Source organism: Rhinoderma darwinii, chromosome 2, assembly GCF_050947455.1.
Source record: "Rhinoderma darwinii isolate aRhiDar2 chromosome 2, aRhiDar2.hap1, whole genome shotgun sequence".
NCBI lineage: Eukaryota > Metazoa > Chordata > Amphibia > Anura > Rhinodermatidae > Rhinoderma > Rhinoderma darwinii.
Genome location: NC_134688.1, coordinates 96232835 through 96256309, shown reverse-complemented (window position 1 = coordinate 96256309; position 23475 = coordinate 96232835). Strand labels below are relative to the sequence as shown.

At 42.4% G+C, this 23475-nt stretch overlaps 1 protein-coding gene across 5 annotated transcripts; it reads left to right on the top strand.

Annotated features, from left to right (window-relative positions):
• Positions 1-584: 584 nt before the first annotated feature.
• DAZAP2 (DAZ associated protein 2) lies at positions 585-23386 on the top strand. 5 transcript variants are annotated; one of them, XM_075851938.1, is made up of 4 exons: positions 627-768; positions 9914-10038; positions 19471-19713; positions 22975-23386. In XM_075851938.1, exons 1-4 carry the CDS (start codon positions 756-758, stop codon positions 23101-23103), a joined length of 510 nt encoding a protein of 169 aa, XP_075708053.1. In that variant the 5' UTR covers positions 627-755; the 3' UTR covers positions 23104-23386. The 5 variants fall into 5 exon arrangements, with proteins under 5 accessions (XP_075708055.1, XP_075708053.1, XP_075708050.1 ...); XM_075851935.1 differs by lacking the exon at positions 627-768 and adding an exon at positions 841-958; XM_075851939.1 differs by lacking the exon at positions 627-768 and adding an exon at positions 4649-4673.
• Positions 23387-23475: the final 89 nt, after the last annotated feature.

Here is a 23475-nt window from a genome sequence, read left to right as displayed (position 1 = left end):
CTGGGGTGCCAGTTGTTAGTGAGGTGTAGCTGGTTGCCAGTTGTTAGTGAGGCGTAGCTGGTTGCCAGTTGTTAGTGAGGTGTAGCTGGTTGCCAGTTGTTAGTGATGTGTATCTGGTTGCCAGTTGTTATTGAGGTGTAGCTGGTTGCCAGTTGTTAGTGAGGTGTAGCTAGTTGCCAGTTGTTAGTGAGGTGTAGCTGGTTGCCAGTTGTTAGTGAGACGTAGCTGGGGTGCCAATTGTTAGTGAGGTGTAGCTGGTTGCCAATTGTTAGTGAGACGTAGCTGGGGTGCCAGTTTTTATTTTTTGAAAACATTGGAAAAACTGTGTTTATGGACTGTCCTGTAATTTACAGACATTTGGCAATCCTGCCCTTTGGTTGCAGATAGATAGATAATAGATGAATAAAAAGATAAATATAAGATAGATAGAATACAGATTAATAGATAGATTAATAGATAGATATAAAAACATACATAACAGATTAATAGATAGATAAATAGGTGCATGACATAAGAAAGGCTGACATTATTATAGAGATATGTACTGTGTAGAATGAATGCAGCTAGTGGATAGACGTAGAACTCTGTAGGCGAAAAGTGAAGGTGCCGCCAGGGGGCGCTACCTCTCGGAGTTACAAGTTGTAATCTACGAGCAAGCGAGCAGAAAATACAATAAGGAAGTCGAGAGAAGCGGAAGTAGAGTCATCCCCAACAACAACACGGAAAATACAGAGACTGCACACGGCGCCGGCGACATGAATAATAAAGGTGAGTTGGTTGGTGCCCGGGCACTGCCAAGGTCGGGGAGGCGGGCTGAGGCAGAGATGAAGGGGCTCTGTACAGGACACTCGGGCAATGGCGCTGTCATGTGATTGTGGGCTGCGGGAGTGCGCACTTTGTCTCTGTCACTTGCGCAGGGTCTCGGGAGCTGAGTTGGTGGAGCCCATCCCAGCAGCAGGTACCATCATGCTTTGCGATTAACCCTTTACTCGATGGTATTACTTACTGCTGCTGGTTATAAGGGTCTACGGCCATCTGTGGGGGGACTACAAGTCCCAGCGTCCCTCACACATATCAGGCTACATGTGTATTATGGAGAGAGTGCTCTCCCCGCAGGATATATGTATCAACCCCCACCCTCCATTCTAAACTATATATGTATCATTTGGTCATCCAGTTGCTGGGATGCACGCGTTAAGCCGTCTTTGCGGTGCTTGGCATTGTATCACGTCCATAAAATGGTGGAAACATCTGAGCTCCCTCATCTGTACAAAGGAAATACTCCGTTTTCCGGGCTGGAGGCAGCTGATGATTTTCTATATGATCGGGACGTGGTTAGATGTTGTGCTAATAAACAATCAAAAGGGACGCACTAGTTTTTATGTCAGTAGACCAGCATAGAGACTGCGGTCCCTGAACAAGAGACACAGGGCCCCAATGTGTGACGTATGCTGAGCAATACCTACAGCAACCATAAGTAGCGCATTGTTCACACTGTGTAAGAGACTGCAGAGGAGTGTGGTGAGGAGGAAGGCCTCGGCATACACTGAGCAGCTGCGTCCTCGCTTGCAGTCTAGGGAAGAGTCACTTACATATAAATCAGTGTAACACGCTCCCTCATTCCTAAAGCGGCTGTAACTGCAGTGTGAGATATAGATATATATATATATATATATATAAAACACGCACGCACTCTAATTAGTAAGGGTAAACTTAGACATGGCCGTTTTTTAGTTGAGATTTCTGCGCCCCAAAGCGGCTGAAAGTTGTTTTAGAGGCAAGCACATGGATTTCTGCAACTTATCTTCTGTGTGTATATACTCCTAACAGTATAGTTATGTGTAGCAGGCAGTATATATGATGTATACTTGAGCTCTCTAGTTAGTAGCAGCATAGCTATGTGTGCCAGGCAGTATATATGACCTGTATGTGAGCTCTCTAGTTAGTAGCAGCATAGCTATGTGTACCAGGCAGTATATATGACCTGTATGTGAGCTCTCTAGTTAGTAGCAGCATAGCTATGTGTACCAGGCAGTATATATGACCTGTATGTGAGCTCTCTAGTTAGTAGCAGCATAGCTATGTGTGCTAGGCAGTATATATGACCTGTATGTGAGCTCCCTAGTTAGTAGCAGCATAGCTATGTGTACCAGGCAGTATATATGACCTGTATGTGAGCTCTCTAGTTAGTAGCAGCATAGCTATGTGTGCCAGGCAGTATATATAACATGTATGTGAGCTCTCTAGTTAGTAGCAGCATAGCTATGTGTGCTAGGCAGTATATATGACCTGTATGTGAGCTCCCTAGTTAGTAGCAGCATAGCTATGTGTACCAGGCAGTATATATGACCTGTATGTGAGCTATCTAGTTAGTAGCAGCATAGCTATGTGTGCGCCAGGCAGTATATATGACCTGTATGTGAGCTCTCTAGTTAGTAGCAGCATAGCTATGTGTGCCAGGCAGTATATATGACCTGTATGTGAGCTCTCTATTTAGTAGCAGCATAGCTATGTGTGCCAGGCAGTATATATGACCTGTATGTGAGCTCTCTATTTAGTAGCAGCATAGCTATGTGTACCAGGCAGTATATATGACCTGTATGTGAGCTCTCTATTTAGTAGCAGCTTAGCTATGTGTGCCAGGCAGTATATATGGCCTGTATGTGAGCTCTCTATTTAGTAGCAGCATAGCTATGTGTGCCAGGCAGTATATATGGCCTGTATGTGAGCTCTCTATTTAGTAGCAGCATAGCTATGTGTGCCAGGCAGTATATATGACCTGTATGTGAGCTCTCTAGTTAGTAGCAGCTTAGCTATGTGTGCCAGGCAGTATATATGGCCTGTATGTGAGCTCTCTATTTAGTAGCAGCATAGCTATGTGTGCCAGGCAGTATATATGGCCTGTATGTGAGCTCTCTATTTAGTAGCAGCATAGCTATGTGTACCAGGCAGTATATATGACCTGTATGTGAGCTCTCTAGTTAGTAGCAGCATAGCTATGTGTGCCAGGCAGTATATATGACCTGTATGTGAGCTCTCTAGTTAGTAGCAGCATAGCTATGTGTGCCAGGCAGTATATATGACCTGTATGTGAGCTCTCTAGTTAGTAGCAGCTTAGCTATGTGTGCCAGGCAGTATATATGGCCTGTATGTGAGCTCTCTATTTAGTAGCAGCATAGCTATGTGTGCCAGGCAGTATATATGGCCTGTATGTGAGCTCTCTATTTAGTAGCAGCATAGCTATGTGTACCAGGCAGTATATATGACCTGTATGTGAGCTATCTAGTTAGTAGCAGCATAGCTATGTGTACCAGGCAGTATATATGACCTGTATGTGAGCTCTCTAGTTAGTAGCAGCATAGCTATGTGTGCCAGGCAGTATATATGACCTGTATGTGAGCTATCTAGTTAGTAGCAGCTTAGCTATGTGTGCCAGGCAGTATATATGGCCTGTATGTGAGCTCTCTATTTAGTAGCAGCATAGCTATGTGTGCCAGGCAGTATATATGGCCTGTATGTGAGCTCTCTATTTAGTAGCAGCATAGCTATGTGTACCAGGCAGTATATATGACCTGTATGTGAGCTATCTAGTTAGTAGCAGCATAGCTATGTGTGCCAGGCAGTATATATGGCCTGTATGTGAGCTCTCTATTTAGTAGCAGCATAGCTATGTGTGCCAGGCAGTATATATGACCTGTATGTGAGCTCTCTAGTTAGTAGCAGCATAGCTATGTGTGCTAGGCAGTATATATGACCTGTATGTGAGCTATCTAGTTAGTAGCAGCATAGCTATGTGTGCCAGGCAGTATATATGGCCTGTATGTGAGCTCTCTATTTAGTAGCAGCATAGCTATGTGTACCAGGCAGTATATATGACCTGTATGTGAGCTCTCTAGTTAGTAGCAGCATAGCTATGTGTGCTAGGCAGTATATATGACCTGTATGTGAGCTATCTAGTTAGTAGCAGCATAGCTATGTGTGCCAGGCAGTATATATGACCTGTATGTGAGCTATCTAGTTAGTAGCAGCATAGCTATGTGTGCCAGGCAGTATATATGACCTGTATGTGAGCTCTCTATTTAGTAGCAGCATAGCTATGTGTACCAGGCAGTATATATGACCTGTATGTGAGCTATCTAGTTAGTAGCAGCATAGCTATGTGTACCAGGCAATATATATGACCTGTATGTGAGCTATCTAGTTAGTAGCAGCATAGCTATGTGTGCCAGGCAGTATATATGGCCTGTATGTAGGGCTGGGTGATTTTAACAAAAAATTAAATCTAGGTTTTTCTTTCAACCTTATGGGCGATTTTCGATTTGAATCTTGATTTTTCTTATTACTGTTAAATAAACTCAAAAATATCAGATCATCATTTAATAAATTTATTTTCTTTATATAAATAACCTTTTAACGTATATTGCGATAATAATTGTACGTAACTTCACAACTTTTAAACCTCTGCAAATACTTAATCAGAAATACTATTGGAAACATTTATATCTAATCGATTATAATTTGTGTTCCCCGGCAGGGAACAGGTTAACTGAATCTAATCCATGATGCACTGTGTACACGAACATCCCCCTCTGCACGTCACCATTTCAGCCGTCACCATTTCAGCCGGTCTCCGACATTTCAGGCGAGAGCAGTGTAAATTGCAGCAGGGCCAGGTAGATAGCGCCGAGCAGGCACTCTGGGGCGAGATTACATTCTAGTTTCTGAAGTCTGAGCAGGACCCTTTTCACCATGGAGGGTTAAATAAATGACGACATTAAAGGGGTTATCCGGGGACCAAAAATTGCATTGCAATAATATATTGATGTGAAACTAAGTAAACTTACTAATATACTTTAATTAAAAATTCTGTACTGAATGGTGCAGTTCAAACCCCATGAATTATTCAGTAAGTGCTGGAGCTTTTCTAATAATGATGACGCTCCGATATGGCCTCACGTGACTGAGCTCTTGCTTCGTTTGCTGCTCGTGAATATGACCGCAAGGGGCTGTCATATTCCCTATTGCTTGAGTCCCGAGCAGAGCATCAGCTAGCGCTTGCTCGGGACTCCAGCCCTGCTCCCGACGCCCATATTTTGTCAATTCAGGGGTTTCCTATAGCTGGAGTGCCCGAGCAGAGCATCAGCTGATGCTCTGTCTGGGGACTCCACAACTTCTGCCCACGGCATTGTCACTGTACATATATAGACAATGACGTTGGCAGCAGTACTGGAGTCCCCGAGCAGAGCATCAGCTGACCTGTATGTGAGCTCTCTAGTTAGTAACAGGATAACTATGTGTGCCAGGCAGTATATATGGCATGTATGTGAGCACTCTAGTTAGTAGCATTATAACTATGTGGGTCAGGCAGTATATATGACCTGTATGTGAGCTCTCTAGTTAGTAGCAACATAGCTATGTGTACCAGGCAGTATATATGACCTGTATGTGAGCTCCCTAGTTAGTAGCAGTATAGCTTGGTGGGCCAGGCAGTATATATATATATATATATATATATATATATATATATATATATATAACATGTATGTGAGCTCTCTAGTTAGTAACAGGATAACTATGTGTACCAGGCAGTATATATGACCTGTATGTGAGCTCTCTAGTTAGTAGCAGTATAAGTATATGTGCCAGGCAGTATATATGACCTGTATGTGAGCTCTCTAGTTAGTAGCAGTATAAGTATATGTGCCAGGCAGTATATATGACCTGTATGTGAGCTCTCTAGTTAGTAGCAGTATAAGTATATGTGCCAGGCAGTATATATAACATGTATGTGAGCTCTCTAGTTAGTAGCAGGATAGCTATGTGTGCCAGGCAGTATATATGACCTGTATGTGAGCTCTCTAGTTAGTAGCAGTATAAGTATATGTGCCAGGCAGTATATATAACATGTATGTGAGCTCTCTAGTTAGTAGAGGTATAGCTATGTGTGCTAGGCAGTATATATATATGACCTGTATGTGAGCTCTCTAGTTAGTAGCAGTATAAGTATATGTGCCAGGCAGTATATATGACCCGTATGTGAGCTCTCTAGTTAGTAGCAGTATAAGTATATGTGCCAGGCAGTATATATGACCTGTATGTGAGCTCTCTAGTTAGTAGCAGTATAAGTATATGTGCCAGGCAGTATATATGACCCGTATGTGAGCTCTCTAGTTAGTAGCAGTATAAGTATATGTGCCAGGCAGTATATATGACCTGTATGTGAGCTCTCTAGTTAGTAGCAGTATAAGTATATGTGCCAGGCTGTTACAGAAACCATACCTGTGGAAGGTGATTCATGGTTCTTTTGTGTGAAGTACAAGGTGATGGGTTCTGGTTGTCAGTGTTTTATTGTGTGCTTTCCCATGAAGGCCTCTCTCATTACTTTGCAATACGTTTATTACATGGATTGTGTAACAGGATAAACATTTTTCTTTCAATTCTCGTAGCTACTGTAAGTCCACGCCTATCACATGATTCATCATCCGTCATTCGGTCACCACAAACACATTCGTAGGGACCTGTTCATAGTTATAATCGTTATCTATATAAACCAAAATTGTTAGTTCATGTCCAGTAGGGACTGGACGGTACACGGGTAAATTAGAATTTAACGAAACATAAGCCCCCATACTATTGTTGCACAGGGACCTTTTCTGCTGTCTGTCTGCTTTTGATTCAACATAAGGTCTAAATAGCCACATAACCTCCGGCTTCAGTACAGTCATAGTGGAGTAGTAATCCTCTTTTGACTACATTTCCACCTTGCCTCTGGGGCTATTTGTTTTCAATGGAATATGGCTCTGTTCACACTGGCTCTGTTTTTACAGAAAAATCTAGAGAAACATTTCTATTATTGTCCCCATTGATTTCTCCATTGTCACCAGTTGACTTAAAGGGGCTAAATTTTGAGCAAGTTATGCACAATTTTAGAATTCTGCTAATTATATTCTTAATAGACAACTGGGCGTTGTAAAGAGAAGAGTATGATGCTGACCAATCAGCGTCATACACTTCTCTCCATTCATTTTTAGCAGTACTTGCAACACAGCAAGATCACGCTGTACTCCCACATTAAAGAGGCTCTGTCACCACATTATAAGTGCCCTATCTTGTTCATAATGTGATCGGCGCTGTAATGTAGGGGACAGCAGTGGTTTTTATTTAGAAAAACAATAAATTTTCACCAAGTTATGACCTATTTTAGCTTTATTCTAATGACTTTCTTAATTTCCAACTGGGCGTGTTTTTACTTTTGACCAAGTGGGCGTTGTGGAGAGGAGTGTATGACGCTGACCAATCAGTGACCAATCAGTGTCATACACTTCTCTCCATGCATGTACTCAGCACAGCGTGTGCTGTCACTTACACCCACATTAACGTTACTGAAGTGTCTTGAGAATAAATAGACATCGCGTCCAGCCAGGACGCGATGTCTATTAAACACTCCCGACGCTTCGGTAACGTTAATGTGGGTCACTTACTCGAGACAACGCTTGCTGAAGTAAATAATGAATGTTCCTACTGAATAACAACAAGCAGGTAAAAACAGTGAGGAATTAATACAGAAAGCACATTGGACGATTGTATAACTTCTCATTATACAAAAAAATAACCTTTTAACTTGCTGAAATCGGACAACCTCTTTTAAGCTCTTCCTTTCCCAAACCTATGGGTACAGCAAATCTGGAGGAACGGAAGAGATGTTTTGGATGTCTCTTGGGGCACTTTTTGAAGCCCTCTATTTTTTAAGCTGAGTTTTTCTGTCCTCTGGGAACCGAACTGTCCTGATCCGCAGATCTATCACCTCTTTCTGATGGGTTTAACACCACAAAGCACGGCTAGTCTTTATTGGGTTTTTATGGTTTATGACATGTGAAGTAAGTAATATATATAGTAGTGCCACCCGTGTGCCTGTACTCCTGACTGATACAGAATTGAGAACTGTGACAACGCCACGTGACAGTGCAATGTCAATGGAAAATTGTGGTTGTCAGTGAGTTATGCTAGAAAGCTTCTGTTAGTTTATATTCTTTGTTATTGAGTCCTGTGTATCAGTATCTGTCATTGTATAGTGTCGCAGAATGTGTGGTACTTCATGAAAATTGTAATCTATAATTTGTAACCGTTTAGTATCCGCAATCCCTAAAATATCAGAACTGACGGTAGGTCCCAGAAGATGTGTGCTCCAATGTATAGCCAGGATACATGCAGATATCGATGTTCCTGTGAGAATCTGAATGTATTGCCCGCATTCACTGTGGGGGAGGGGAGGGATTCAACAAAAGAACTTTAGAACTTCATACATATCTACCAGAGATCATTCACGTGTTTGTGGCTCACCGATGCCACTTCATGTGTGCCACATCAACACACGCGCACCATGGTGTAGATTATTTTTTTTAACACCGCTGCATATATGCCACTTGATTTACACACACACACACACACACACACACACACACACACACACACACACACACACACACACACACACACACACACACACACACACACTTACTGTTGTGTACCTGTAAACAAGAACAGTGATGTCTTCTTAGAAAATAGATGCATTTGCACAAACTGCCAGATTGCTACGTTACATAGTCTGCCGACGTTCGTGTCCTCGTTTAACACAAGCAGAAGATGGAGGCAGCTTGCCAGTGAACCATATGCCACTTTTAGCCATTTCCTGCCCTCCCACTCCTACGCATATACTGCATCCATGGCTACAATTGTAGAGCTTATTACTGCTGATCTACGAGAAGACGACTGGCTTATGTCATACTGCAGGCACATCTAACATTGCTGGTGTCTTCCCCAGTATAAGAATTGAGAAGCAAAGCTGCTCCATCCAGTCTGCATTTCATCCTTTTCCCCTGGCAGAAGCGCTGACTAAGCTGTTCCCGACAATTATTTTTCTGCTGCGTTGCTAACATGAGATGGGGAATCCATGTTGATTGCAGTTGTGCCAAGCAGCACAGAGCCCAGAGGGACCTGCAGGAAGAGAAGCCCTTGGGGGTTAGCAGGGGAAAGTTTCTATGCACAAGGCAATCTAACAACAACCTTCTTGTATTAATATGGGGCGTCAGCCAGGGCTGACCAGAGGTAAACGGCTATGCCATTATGATTGTCAGAACAACACACTGAATCGTGGATACTTTTCTCCTACGACTGCCTGTGCTTATATGAAAAAAGTAGTTTACTATACTAAATCTAAATGCTTTAAGTCACAGGCCTAAATCCTGCAGCTGTTCTGCTCCTAGGTCTGCAATACTTTCTGCCCTTGTTTCTTAAGGCTGCACATCCTTATATAACATAGGGTGATGTGATGGACATAGAACTTAGAGGACCTGTCACTAGGTCATATAAGTTGAACTGGTCAACTGACCTGAATAGTGCTGTCTTCCTGATTCCAGCACTGGTATTTTTTCATCTAGACAGGCCCCCCCCCCCCCACCCTGTTCCACGGTTGTGTTGGCCCCCTATGTTTTAATTTGCTGTAGTTAGCTAAAGGGGTGGAGCTAGCTTCCCTACCTCTGATGCTGATCAATTAGCGCGAGGCGGCTTCAGGGTTGTTCACCTCCTGTTGGCCAACTACAGCGAAGTAGCATATAGGGAGCCAACACAACTGTGGGCCATACCGCTGGAGTGAGGAGTTCTAGGAAAAAGAAAGGGCGCTGGAATTGGTGAGACCGCACTAGTCAGGTCAGTTTACCAGTTCAACTTGTATGACCTAGTGACAGGTTCTATTTAAAAGGGTTTCCCCAAATTTCATATGTCTTATTAGGACATATGGACAACATAGGAGGGATATATGAAAATACTGGTCTGAAACGCTTTTTTTGTGTGTTATTTGGGTTGTATATGTATTGACACCTTCCTTTTTACCTTTCCCTATGTCCTTCCTTTACAGGACAGTACCCTACTCCTCCAGCCTATCCAACCCAGGCTCCTAATCCTCAGTCTGTCTACCCACCGGCAACCATGCACCTCCAACAGGCACCTCCCTACACCGATGCTCCTCCAGCTTATTCTGAGGTAAAGTATAGTTGCCTACAATGCAAAATCTATTCATTTGGAAGAAAACAAATCTCAATACACATAAGTTTAACGTGTAGATTTTAATTAGTATTAAATCCAGTTCTTAATGAAGTATTTCCGCTCTCCGGTTCCTTAATTCCTGAGGTATAAGAGCCCATTCAACGTTTTGCATCACTTTCTTTTTTTTTCGTGGCGCCAGTGCCAGCATGTGAGATATCCGCTGTTAACTTAAACATTTCACAAGGTCTGAGGTTATTATAATGTTTATTTATATTGCACATTGGTGCACTGCCCCCTTTTTTTTTTTTTTTTTTTTTTTTTTTTTTGGAGACTCCATCCAGTTTGACAATGTGGCTGCAAACAAATAATAACATTTTGACATAACGTATATAACAAATTTTTAGCACAATTATTGCACAATATGTAAGCTTTATTTATATACACATTCTAAACCTCTTAACCACTTAAAGTGAATCTGTCGCCAGGTTTATGTTGCCCTATCTGATGGCAGCATGAAGTAGTGCCAGAGCCCCTGATTCCAGAGGTCACTTTGTAATATTCTGTGTTTTTGTTTATATCAAATCCCTGCATATTTCCTGCCGCACGAGCTGAGCCCGAGGCCCTCTCAATTATGTGCTCGCGCTTTGTGCCCTTTTGGACTTTTGTCAGAGTGGTATGCACAGGCATACATTTATTTATTTACACTGCGCTTCCTTATACAGTGGGCCAACGCAAAAAAAACTGTACACTACAAGGTGGAACATAAGTACGACTTGTGCGGAGGCTTGGAGGTGGACTGAGGGGTGAGGTCATAAGAGAGGACAGCCAGAGATGATTTGGACACAGTCTATAAAAGTTCCACAGACAACTACAAAACGCGATACATTTTTTAGTACAACTTGGAGAGTTCCTTCTCTGGAAATCTCAGACTCCACAGTTAGGCCTCATGCACACGACCGTATTTTTTCCCACCCGTAAATACGGGTCCGGTGTCACACGTATTCCACCCGTTTTGCACCAGTATTTACGAACCCGTGCCCGTAAATATGGGTCCGGTGTCACCCGTATTCCACCCGTATTTACGGGCACGTTTTTGGCGGCAAAATAGCACTGCACTAATCGGCAGCCCCTTCTCTCTATCATTGCAGGATAGAGAGAAGGGACAGCCTTTTCTGTAATAAAAGTTAAAGAAATTCATACTTACCCGGCCGTTGTCTTGGTGACGCGTCCCTCTCTTCACATCCTGCCCGACATCCCTGGATGACGCGGCAGTCCATGTGACCGCTGCAGTCTGTGATTGACCTGTGATTGGCTGCAGCGGTCACATGGCCTGAAACGTCATCCAGGACGTCGGGCCGGATGTCGAGAGGGACGCGTCACCAAGGCAACGGGCGGGAGACCGGATTGGAGGAAGCAGGAAGTTGTCGGTAAGTATGAAAGTCTTTTATTTTTATTTTTTACAGATTTATACTGATCGGTAGTCACTGTCCAGGGTGCTGAAAGAGTTACTGCCGATCAGTTAACTCTTTCAGCTCCCTGGACAGTGACTATTTACTGACGTCGCTTAGCAACGCTGCCGTAATGACGGGTGCACACATGTAGCCACCCGTCATTACGAGAGCTCCATAGACTTCTATGGACTGTCCGTGCCGTTATTACGGCCTGAAATAGGACATGTTCTATCTTTTTCAACGGCACGGGCACCTTCCCGTGAGAAAACGGGAAGGCACCCGTCGCCAATAGAAGTCTGAGCCCGTTATTACGGGTCGTAATTACGACCCGTAATAACGGGAGTTTTTACGGTCGTGTGCATGAGGCCTTACACTGAGGTTTTCAGCATTTATGTAACATCAGTCATTAGTTTCTCCCTCCCCAAAAATTACTTCAGGGGACAAAGCATTGCCTCTTGTGAATGTTCAAATAATCTAAACAGAGGCTTGAAAATTTGATTTATTTCAGGATATTGTAAAGTGTTTGAATAGAATATTGTAAATCTTTACGGATCATAACTGATCCGTCATATATTTCATGCATCCTATAAAAAACGAGGCTGTGACACCAGTGTGAACACGACCTAACGATTGACATAGAGCAGCAGCTTTAAGGCCCTTTTACACAGGCCAATAATCAGGCAAACGAGTGATCATATGTGTAAACAGGGCAACGATCAGCCGATGAACGAGCAAAGACTCGTTCATTGGCTAATTGTATCGTTTATGCAGCAGAAAATATTAATGTTGTCAGCAGCACATCTCCCTGTATAAACATGGAGGCGTGCTGCCGACATGATAGAAATGTATTTAGATGAGCGATCGTAGTAACAAATTCTCTCCCCCCATACCTAGCTCCTTGTGGAAGGAGTAAACGAGCGCCGTTCAACGACCTGTTTCGTCGTTCGGCGCTCTTTTTCACATCTCGTGTCGGGCTGTGTAAGAGGGCCCTTAGTCTAGTCCTTAGTTGGAAAGCTCCACCAGGGTAGCATGTAAGCAGGATGGATTGCAGTGAGCTTCTCAGGCCGCGTGGGTTTATATGGGCAGATATAAATGGTGTTTATCATCTCGCCATGAACATAGTGTATAAATGGCGACTAAAAAACTCCTCCTTTTGGAAATGGAGTGTATTTATTTTTTAAGATCAATAAAATGGCTATATTTATCCTTTTAAAAACTGCTTAAAGAGGCTCTGTCACCAGATTTTGCAACCCCTATCTGCTATTGCAGCAGATAGGCGCTGCAATGTAGATTACAGTAACGTTTTTATTTAAAAAAAACGAGCATTTTTGGCCAAGTTATGACCATTTTTGTAGTTATGCAAATGAGGCTTGCAAAAGTCCAAGTGGGTGTGTTTAAAAGTAAAAGTCCAAGTGGGCGTGTATTAGGTGCGTACATCGGGGCGTTTTTAATACTTTTACTAGCTGGGCGCTTTGAAGAGAAGTAACATCCTCTTCTCTTCAGAACGCCCAGCTTCTGACAGTGCAGATCTGTGACGTCACTCACAGGTCCTGCATCGTGACGGCCACATCGGCACCAGAGGCTACAGTTGATTCTGCAGCAGCATCAGCGTTTGCAGGTAAGTCGATCTTACCTGCAAACGCTGATGCTGCTGCAGAATCAACTGTAGCCTCTGGTGCCGATGTGGCCGTCACGATGCAGGACCTGTGAGTGACGTCACAGATCTGCACTGTCACAAGCTGGGCGTTCTGAAGAGAAGAGGATGTTACTTCTCATCAGAGCGCCCAGCTAGTAAAAGTATTAAAAACGCCCCGATGTACGCACATAATACACGCCCACTTGGACTTTTACTTTTAAACACACCCACTTGGACTTGTGCAAGCCTCATTTGCATAACTACAAAAATGGTCATAACTTGGCCAAAAATGCTCGTTTTTTAAAAATAAAAACGTTACTGTAATCTACATTGCAGCGCCTATCTGCTGCAATAGCAGATAGGGGTTGCAAAATCTGGTGACCGAGCCTCTTTAAGTTCCAACATCTGTATGTAAACACCCATCATCGATAGAAGCTTTTCTATGGGCATAATTTATCAAAACTGTCAAACCTAAAAACTAGCCTTGTTTCCCATAGCAACCAATTGTGGTCTTAAAAAAAAAAAAAAAAGACAGCTGCACTGTGATTGGCTTCCATGGCAACAAAGCTAGGTTTTTTTATTTATTTTTTCTTACACTTTTGTTATAAATCAATTTAAAAAAATAAATAAAGTTTTAAGAACTTTTTTTAAGGAAAGGGGGTACAACTTATACAAATACATGACTACCGGTAAAGTCACAAGTTCATCATTTGCATCAAGCCTTCGTTATAGTCATACGCTGTGTTAATACCATGCCCGCACCCAACTCTGTACTCAGGGTAGGTATACAATAATAAATAACAGGTGTAGACAGGGTTATCGTAAGGGGTATTACCTTGGACAGGCACTGCATAACGATGAAATACACCAGAGTTGTCATTGCTTGTAAAAGCGAGAGAAAAGACAGAGACTTTGCCATTTGATATGAAAAATTAGGGAACTTATTTCTGCAATGGGTAGTGGGTTCCTTGTCTTCCAGGAGCGTGCTTTTATGAGCCTGGCTGCCAACAAAAGGATCAGGATCGTACTGCCAGACCACAGGACATTTTCCGTAGCCATAAAACATAGAGCCGAGGCCGGTTCCGGGGTAGTTTGTACACCAATAATAATTTCAATGAATAAAATGTTGCAGTCGAGAACGGCTTCTCAAAGGGACATTCCCACCAGGTGTGAATGTATGTACCCTGTGTCCACAGCACCTCCAACATAAATCTGAAGAGGTAGGACTTATTTTTGCAATACGTCCAGGGGTCCGGTACCAACGGAGAGCAGTTTTCTTAGACGTTTCCCAGCGTGTAGTGTTTTTAGAGTTTCTCTTTATACTGTAAATGTTTTGGCCAAGTCAACCTCCCATCTAATCATGTAGGAAGGCTTATTAACCCCTTAACGCTCAGTGACGTACTGTTACGTCATGGAAAGCGCCCTGTTCGTGCTCCATGACGGAATAGTACGTCTCGGGAGTAACGGCCGTTTCGGCCGTCCTCCCGACACAAACAGGAGCTGTGACAGCTGCTGTCTCGTACAGCAGCTGTCGCAGCTCCTACAGCGGGGACCGATCGATGTGTCCTCGCTGATTAACCCCTGAAAAGCCGTGTTCAATAGCGATCACGGCTTTTCAGTGGTAAAGCTGCCATCGCCGGCCTGCTACACGATAGCGGCCGGCGATGGTGACTATGGCAACCGGACACCAAAAAATGGCGTCCGGCTATGCCATCGACGGAAGCCTAGTGGGTCCTGACGAAGTCAGGACCCACTATGCTTGCTGTCAGTGAGTAGCGGACAGCTCTAATACACTGCACTACGTATGTAGTGCAGTGTATTAGAATTGCGATCAGGGCCTCCTGCCCTCATGTCCCCTAGTGGGACAAAGTCAAAAAAAAAGTTAAAAAAAGATGTGTGAAAATAAAAGATTTAAAAGTAATAAATGTAAAAAGCCCCCTTTTTCCCTTATCAGTCCTTTATTATTAATAAAAATATATAAACAAACAAATAAACTATACATAATTGGTATCGCCGTGTCCGTAACGGCCTGAACTACAAAATTATTTTATTATTTATCCCGCGCGGTGAACGCCGTACAATAAAATAATAATAAACCGTCCCAGAATCACAATTCTTTGGTCACTTCACTTCGCAAAAAATGGAATAAAAAGAGATCAAAAAGTCGCATGTACCTAAAAATGGTATTGTTGGAAACTACATTTCGTTACGCAAAAAATAAGTCCTCGCACGGCTTTATTGATGGAAAAATAAAAACGTTATGGCTCTTAGAATAAGGTAACACAAAAAGTGAATGATTTTTTACAAAACGTATTTTATTGTGCAAACGCCATAAGACATAAGAAAAACTATAAACATCTGGTATCACCGTAATCGTATCGCCCCGCAGAATAAAGTGAATATGTCATTTATAGCGCACGGTGAACGCTGTAAAAAAAATAGAATAAAAAAACAATAGTAGAATTGCTGTTTTTTAGTCACCGCGCCACCTAAAAATAGAATAAAAACTGATAAAACAGTCACATGCACCCCAAGAAAACTACAATGAATTCCTCAAGGGGTCTAGTTTCCAAAATGGGGTCACTTTTGGGGGGTTTCCACTGTTTTGGCACCACAAGACCTCTTCAAACCGGACATGGTGCCTAATAAAAAGGCGGCCTCAAAATCCACTAGGTGCTCCTTTGCTTCTGAGGCCGATGCTTCAGTCCATTACCGCCCGAGGGCCACATGTGGGATATTTCTCAAAACTGCAGAATCTGGGCAATAAGTATTAAGTTGCGTTTCTCGGGTAAAACCTTTTGTGTTATAAGAAAAAAAGTGGTATAAAAAGGATTTTCTGACAAAAAAAAGTACATTTCACCTCTACTTTGCTCAAAATTCCTGTGAAACACCTAAAGGGTTCATAAACTTTCTAAATGCTGTTGTGAATACTTTGAGGGGTCTAGTTTCTAAAATGGGGTGTTTGATGTGGGTTTCTAATATATCTAATACACCAGTGCTCAGCCCCCAGAATGCCCCCCCCCCCCCCTTACTGGGAGTTAATGCAAAAATTGTGTGGGATTTGGTGCACCCACTGCTGGACCAGGGTTACCACCTCTACCTGGATAATTTTTATACCAGCGTCCCACTCTTCAACTGCCTCACTCCCAGAAGTCCTGCAGCATGCGGCACTGCTAGAAGAAATCTGAGAGGCCTCCCTAAGACTCTGCAGGGCAAACGCTCAGAAGGGGTGAGAGCACAATCTAGCAGCAACATATTGTGTGTCAAGTACAAGGACAAGAGAGATGCCACACCAGTACCCATGAACCTGTACGAGGTACCAGTACAGAGACCCCTAAACCAGACTGCATCCTGGACTACAATAGGTACATGGGAGGGATGGACTCGTCAGATCAAGCCCTGAAGCCATACAGCGCTATGCGGTGTGGTATAAGAAGCTGGCCGGGCACAGATGGCATTGTACGACGCGTACATCGATGTACAGGCCAGACGGGAACTTTCCTGCAATTTCAAGAGGTGATTATCAAGAAACTAATTTTTATGGACCAAGAAGGGGGGGGGGGCACCCAGTACTTCTGGAAGCGAGGCCACACGCATCGTACCAGGGCAACACTTTCCAGGAGAAGTTCCCCAAACTGGCAAGAAAGGAAAAAGTCAAAAGAGGTACAAAGTCTGCTATAAGAGGGGGATAAGGGATGACGCAATATATCAATGTGACACATGTCCCGAAAAACTAAGGCTCCGTATGAAAGAGCGCTTCAAAATTTATCATACATCCCATGATTTTTAATCTACCCCAGTTTTACTTACCCTGATGCACTCCGCACAGCTTATCCCCCCTCGTCTTTCCCCTCTGAGCCCTGATGTGTGCCCAGGCAGCTGATTACAGCCACATGTAGGGTATTGACGTACCCGTGAGAACCCACATTACAGTTTATGGGGTGTATGTCTCCGGTCAAAATGCTCACTACACCTCTAGATGAATGCCTCAAGGGTGTAGTTTTTAAAACGGGGTCACTTCTTGGGGGTTTCAACTGTACTGGTACCTCAGGGGCTTCTGCATACATGACTTCGCGCCAAAAAATCCCCAGTAGGCCAAATGGTGGTACTTTCCTTCTGAGCCCTCCCATGGGCCCAAACGGCAGTTTATCACCACAAATGGGGTACTGCCGCACTCGGGACAAATTGGGCAACAGAATGGGGTATTTTATTTCTTGTGAAAATTAGAAATTTTCAGCCAAAACTACATGTTATTGGAAAAAATAATTTTGTTTTAATTCCCAGCCCAATTCAAATAAGTTCTGTGAAAAAACTGTGGGGTCAAAATGATAACCACAACCATGAATGAATTCCTTGAGGGGTGTAGTTTCCATAATGGGGTCACTTCTGGTGGGTTTCCATTGCTTTGATACCACTGGGACTCTGCAAATGCGACATGGCACCCGAAAACCAATCCAGCAAAATCTGGACTCCAACAAACACATAGCGCTCCTTTCCTTCTGAGCCCTCACATGGGCCCAAACGGCAGTTTATCACCACAAATGGGGTATTGCCGCACTCAGGACAAATTGGGCAACAAAATGGGGTATTTTGTTCCCTGTGAAAATAGGAAATTTTGATCATAAATTACATCTTATTGGAAAAAATGTCATTTTTTTAATTTCACAGCCCAATTAAAATAGGTGCTGTGAAAAAACTGTGTGGTCAAAATGATAACAGCCATAAATTAATTCCTTGAGGGGTGTAGTTTCCAAAATGGGGTCACTATTGGGGGATTCCTACTGTTTTGGCACCTCAACACCTCTTCAAACCTGGCATGCTGCCTAAAATATATTCTAATAAAAAAGGGCCTCAAAATGCACTAGGTGCTTCTTTGCTTCTAGGGCTTGTGTTTTAGTCCACGAGCGCACTAGAGACACATGTGGGACATTTCTAAAAACTGCAGAATCTGGACAATACATATTTAGTAGTGTTTCTCTGGTAAAACATTCTGTTACACAAAAAAAATTGAATAACATTGAATTTCACCTCCACTTTGCTTTAATTCCTGTGAAATGTCTGAAGGGTTAAAAAACTTTCTAACTGCTGTTTTGAATACTTTGAGGGGTTTAGTTTTTAAAATGGGGTGTTTTATCAGGGTTTCTAATACATAGGCCCCTCAAAGCCACTTCAGAACTCAAGAGGTACCTTAAAAAAAAGGCTTTTGAAATTTTCTTAAAAAAAAAAGAGAAATTGCTGTTTATGTTCTAAGCCTTGTAACGTCCAAGAAAAATAAAATAATGTTCAAAAAACGATGCCAATCCAAAGTAGACATATGGGAAATGTGAACTAGTAACTATTTTGGGTGGTATAACCGTCTGTTTTACAAGCAGATGCATTTAAATTCTGAAAACTGCTATTGTTTTATAAATTTTCCCTAAATTTTGCAAATTTTCACCAATAAACACTGAATATATCGTCCAAATTTTACCACTAACAAAGCCCAATGTGTCACGAGAAAACAATCTCAGAATCGCTTGGATAGGTTTAAGCATTCCGACGTTATTACCACATAAAGTGAAATGTCAGATTTGAAAAATGGGCTCTGAGCCTTAAGGCCAAAACAAGGCTGCGTCCTTAAGGGGTTAAGGGGTGTTGCTGTCGTAAAAGAAAATGATAGATCGTAGCAATCCCTTTATGCCGTGTAAAGAATTATAGAATTTGTTGAAGATTTAGGGCTCTGCAGTAGTGACAGAATCTAGTGAATGTTGAATACAGAGATCATTATAAAAGTCCCTATTGGGAAGCCCATATTCTGTCGATCGTTCCTGAGAGGTGTGGATCTCCCCCTCCTGATAAAGCTCTTCAATAGTAGAGGCACCTGCTTCAAACCAATAAAGTGTGTGTGTGTGTGTGTGTGTGTGTGTGTGTGTGTGTACGTACACGTACACATATGTACTCTTAGAAGCAGAGGGGCAAATCCAAGGCCACAGGACATCTAGGAAAGTACTTTCTTAGACGAGTTTGATAAATGAAGCCCAATGTGTAAAGAGGTGGCATGACCTCAGTCTGTGCGCAGCTTCAGTTGTAGAGTGATTGGTAATGAGATGAAGCAGCCCCAGACTTTCCAGGGATGTAGAAGTAGTGGAAACATTACAGAATGATGCGGCCTGTTAGTCCTTTGTGAACGTGTGCAAATTCTACCATTTTTTTCTTTTATATGGAACGTTTGATGTAGTTATTTTAACAGGCTCTGTTCTATGACGTGCCACCTGCATGTTGAAAGCTTCGCAAAACCTATTGAAATATTTCTTGTCTAGATGATAAATCCTTTTCCTGTTTTATTTTTTTCCCCCTATGCAGCTTTATCGCCAAGGGTATGTTCACTCAGCTGCTGCTAATATGGCTTCTATGTCTGCACATTACCCGGGAACCTCCATGTATTTGCCAATGGCCCAGACCATGCCAGTTGGACCAATGGGTTCCTCTGTTCCCATGGCCTACTACCCTATTGGACCCATGTATCCCCCAGGTTCCACCGTCCTAGTTGATGGAGGATTTGATGCTGGTGCAAGGTTTGGTGCAGGAAGTTCAACAAATCTGCCAGTAAGTATTGTATATATTAAACTTAGAACTTTTTTCTCTCCAGCGTTCTACAGGTATTGCTCTATGTATTTTTTTTTTTCTTATGCTTGAAATCAACATAGGAAATGTAAGCTTTTATCTTTCATACAGTTTCTGAACAGCCTGATTGTATCAGTCAGTATACTTATACCTGTAGTGGTGCTGCTGGATGCTAAAACACCAATGCGCCAGAAAAAAAATGCATCAAAAACACTTAGGTTTTGCCGCAATCCCCTTTTTTTTTTTTTTATGCCATTTTTTTTTCCCATTGAAGTCAGTGGTGGAAAACCAAAATGATAACCCTTAATGGTTTAAGCCATGCCGTGACCAAAACACAGCACCGTTGATACGTATAAGGTTATTGTTAAAGCTTATCTGTCACCATACTGCTTAAGGACCGTGTAGTATGGGGACGGGTCCACTGCAATATTAGCCAAAATACTACAAAAATATTGTTCTGTGTGGCTAACAAAGAATACAGCGGGTTCATGGCTTTGAGTCTTCTGTATTAATGAGGGTAGCACTCCCCCCTGCCTCCTCCCGCACCTTTCAGCAGTGACTGATGGCTGCCATGTATACATGCAGAGAAAGGGTTACCCATTTTCTTCGTTTTTGTCTCTGCATTTTGGCAGCTATTACTGTATTTAATTTTTTTTATGGAGATGGCTGTATGAGGCTTTGAGGCTTTTTTTTTTTCTGGACTTTTTTTTTTTTTAAGCCCATTAAGGGATTATTTTACATATTTATTTTAATCTTATAATGTATTAGCATACTTCTGTATTTGAATATGTTATCTCGGTGTCATTAAGTTTTGGGGTCCTTTCCAGGTCCACAGGGCTTGACTGTATCGGGGTTCCCCAGTAAATTACTATTGACTACGGCGTTCAAAGGGAAACAGGTCAGGATCAGAGGTTCCTCTGATCACGGCTGTTCAAGTGGAAGCTAAACTGTCATTAGAAAGTGGTGCACCCGCTCCAAGGCGGCACTGCACACCAGTGCATGATGTATTCTGCAGCGCCAAAAAAAAGGTTGCACTGTAGAATAACACCCTTTTTAAAGAGGCTCTCTCACCACATTATAAGTGCCACAATGTAGGTGACAGCAGTGCTTTTTATTTAGAAAAACTATCTATTTTTACAATGTTAGGAGCGATTTTAGCTTTATGCTAATTAGTTTCTTAATGCCCAAGTGGGCGTATTTTTACTTTAAACCAAGTGGGCGTTGTACAGAGGTGTGTATGACGCTGACCAATCAGCGTCATGCACTTCTCTCCATTCATTTAGTCAGCGCATAGGGAAACTGCGTTGTTCGCTATGTGCTGTCTTATACTAACACATTAACAATACTGAAGTGTTTAGACAGTGAATAGACATTCCTTCCAGACAGGACGGGATGTTTATTCACAATCCCGGGACTTTGTTAACGTTTCTGTGGTACTTACAGCAGAGCAAAGCGTAATCTCGCTGTAACCTGTAATTTACAGCGTGATCTCGCGAGATTACGCTTGCTCTGCTGTATTCATATCAATGGGTTGGCTATGTAATGCAGGACAGGTTCTCTTAAGGGTGAGACGCTCTTTGTAGCCACTGTTCACTCCAATAGAAGAGGACCCCCATTATTAACTCAAAATTCCCTAATATATTAAATTAGGTTTTCTAAACTAGCCTAACTCTTTGACACAAAGATGTTTATTACAATCATTAAAGAATCCATGTTGCATTTATGTAGATTGTATTCCTATTTGCATACTATTAAAGGGGTTTTCCCCATCAGGGACATTTTGACATATCCACAGGATATGTCAGATAGATACGGGTCCCACCTCTCGGACCTGCACCTATCTCTAGACGGCGACCCTTAAATTTCTAGCTTTCTGTGTTTGCGCTGGCGCTTGTGCTTTCCGACCCTATAAGAAAATAATGTAGCTCGCTGAGCTACTCTGTTTCTGTAACTGCCGCAGTAGTGAATGGGAGTTACAGAAACAGCGTAGCTGAATAAGCTACACTTTTTTTTTTTTTTTCCCCTTATATGGTCGGAAATCACAAGCGCCAGCTAGAACGGGGTTTAAGGGGCCCCATTCTAGAGATAGGTGTGGGTCCCACCCCTGTCTATCTGTCTGACATCTCACCTTTAAAGCAGAAATGCACTGAATTAGTCGGTCTGTATTGAAACATAAAGTAAATACAGAGTGTTATGTTTTAGTGATTTTTAAATAGCTTTGTCATGTGAAACGCAGGCATGGATGTTCCGTCTTTGGATGTGTACAGGGAGAAATATTGGTTTACAGCTGATGTGCTATTGGAAGGCACTATACTAAAGAACCCTTTTTTAAAGTTATTTGGGTTTTTTTCAGGCTATAATATGAGTAGTCTCTTGGATTAGTGAAGGCCTGCCATTAACTGCAGTACCCAACACAGTCCATCCATGTTTAGCTGCAGTACCAGACACTGCTCCACGGACACGGACTGCGCTGGTTGGAAACTGCAGAGAAACAAAGTGTGAATGGTATTTCTAAATATATTCCCTACAAAAGCATTTTTTTTAAACCACAAAACGAAGAGGAACAATGTGCCAAGGACTACATGTGAACATAACCAAAAGCAGGTAAGAGCTAAGTAAGAACCAGTTGCCGTTTTTACATACATTTTTTTAAGGCAAAACCAGAATTTGATCAAACCTATAGGCCTTTCTTTTTTCTTATATTTCTTCTGTTTAGGTTCCGTTCCTGGTTTTGACTTGAAAAATACAGGCAAAATCTGCACTGTCAAAAACGCCTTAAAAGGAACCTGTCACGTGTAGCGTGCTGTCCAGTCTACAGGCGTTATGTAATAAACCAGGAGGAAAGATTCAGGATTAATAAATTCTAGGTTAACTCCCTGCTCACCTTGGGCTAAAGAGTCCAGCAAGCGGTCTCCACCATTGATTGGCAGCCTTCCCTGTATTTGTGTGCATACAGATATAGCTGCCAATCACTGCGTAGGACCACCCACTGGACTCATAAGCTTATAGTGAGCAGGGATTTCAATCACTAAATGACAGGTTATCCTGAATCTTTTCCCACAAATCTATCGATGTGCTCAGCGCCTCCTGCTTTATATCATGCTGCCGGAAGATTGGGCTGCATATTTGACATGACGTGTTCCCTTTAATTGTCCAGATTCTTTCAAACTTGTGATGTGCACCTGTTTAAACATCTTTCCTTTCAGTTTTTTTTTTATATCTTTCATTTCTCTTTTCTTTCAGCCTCCTCCTCCTGGTTGCCCTCCCAATGCAGCTCAGCTGGCTGCCATGCAAGGTGCCAACGTCATAGTCACACAGAGAAAAGGCAACTACTTCATGGGTGGCTCAGATGGAGGTTATACCATGTGGTGAGAAGAACCTGCAGGCATGGATGGGGGGCATGAAGTAACAAAATAAAAAAAATGAGAATAAAAGCGGGCTAGTAATTTTGTACAAGGAATGACATCTCACTGCGTGAGCACTCCCCACAATGCTGTGCTTTAGAATATTAACCCAGGATTGAAGTTTAGAAACAAGGCTGTGGGATGTCTGCTTGGTGCTTCGTACTCCTGCTGGAGATCCTTTATAAAGAGGAAAAAAAAAAATATAAAAATAATAAAAAAAATAAAAAAAAGCTTTACATCCCTTTATACCACTTCCTACCTCCCTCTCTCACTTCTTTCCATCCTTTTATTATAACTAAACATGCTGATAGGATCTTCATATTAGGAAGGGGTACAAGAG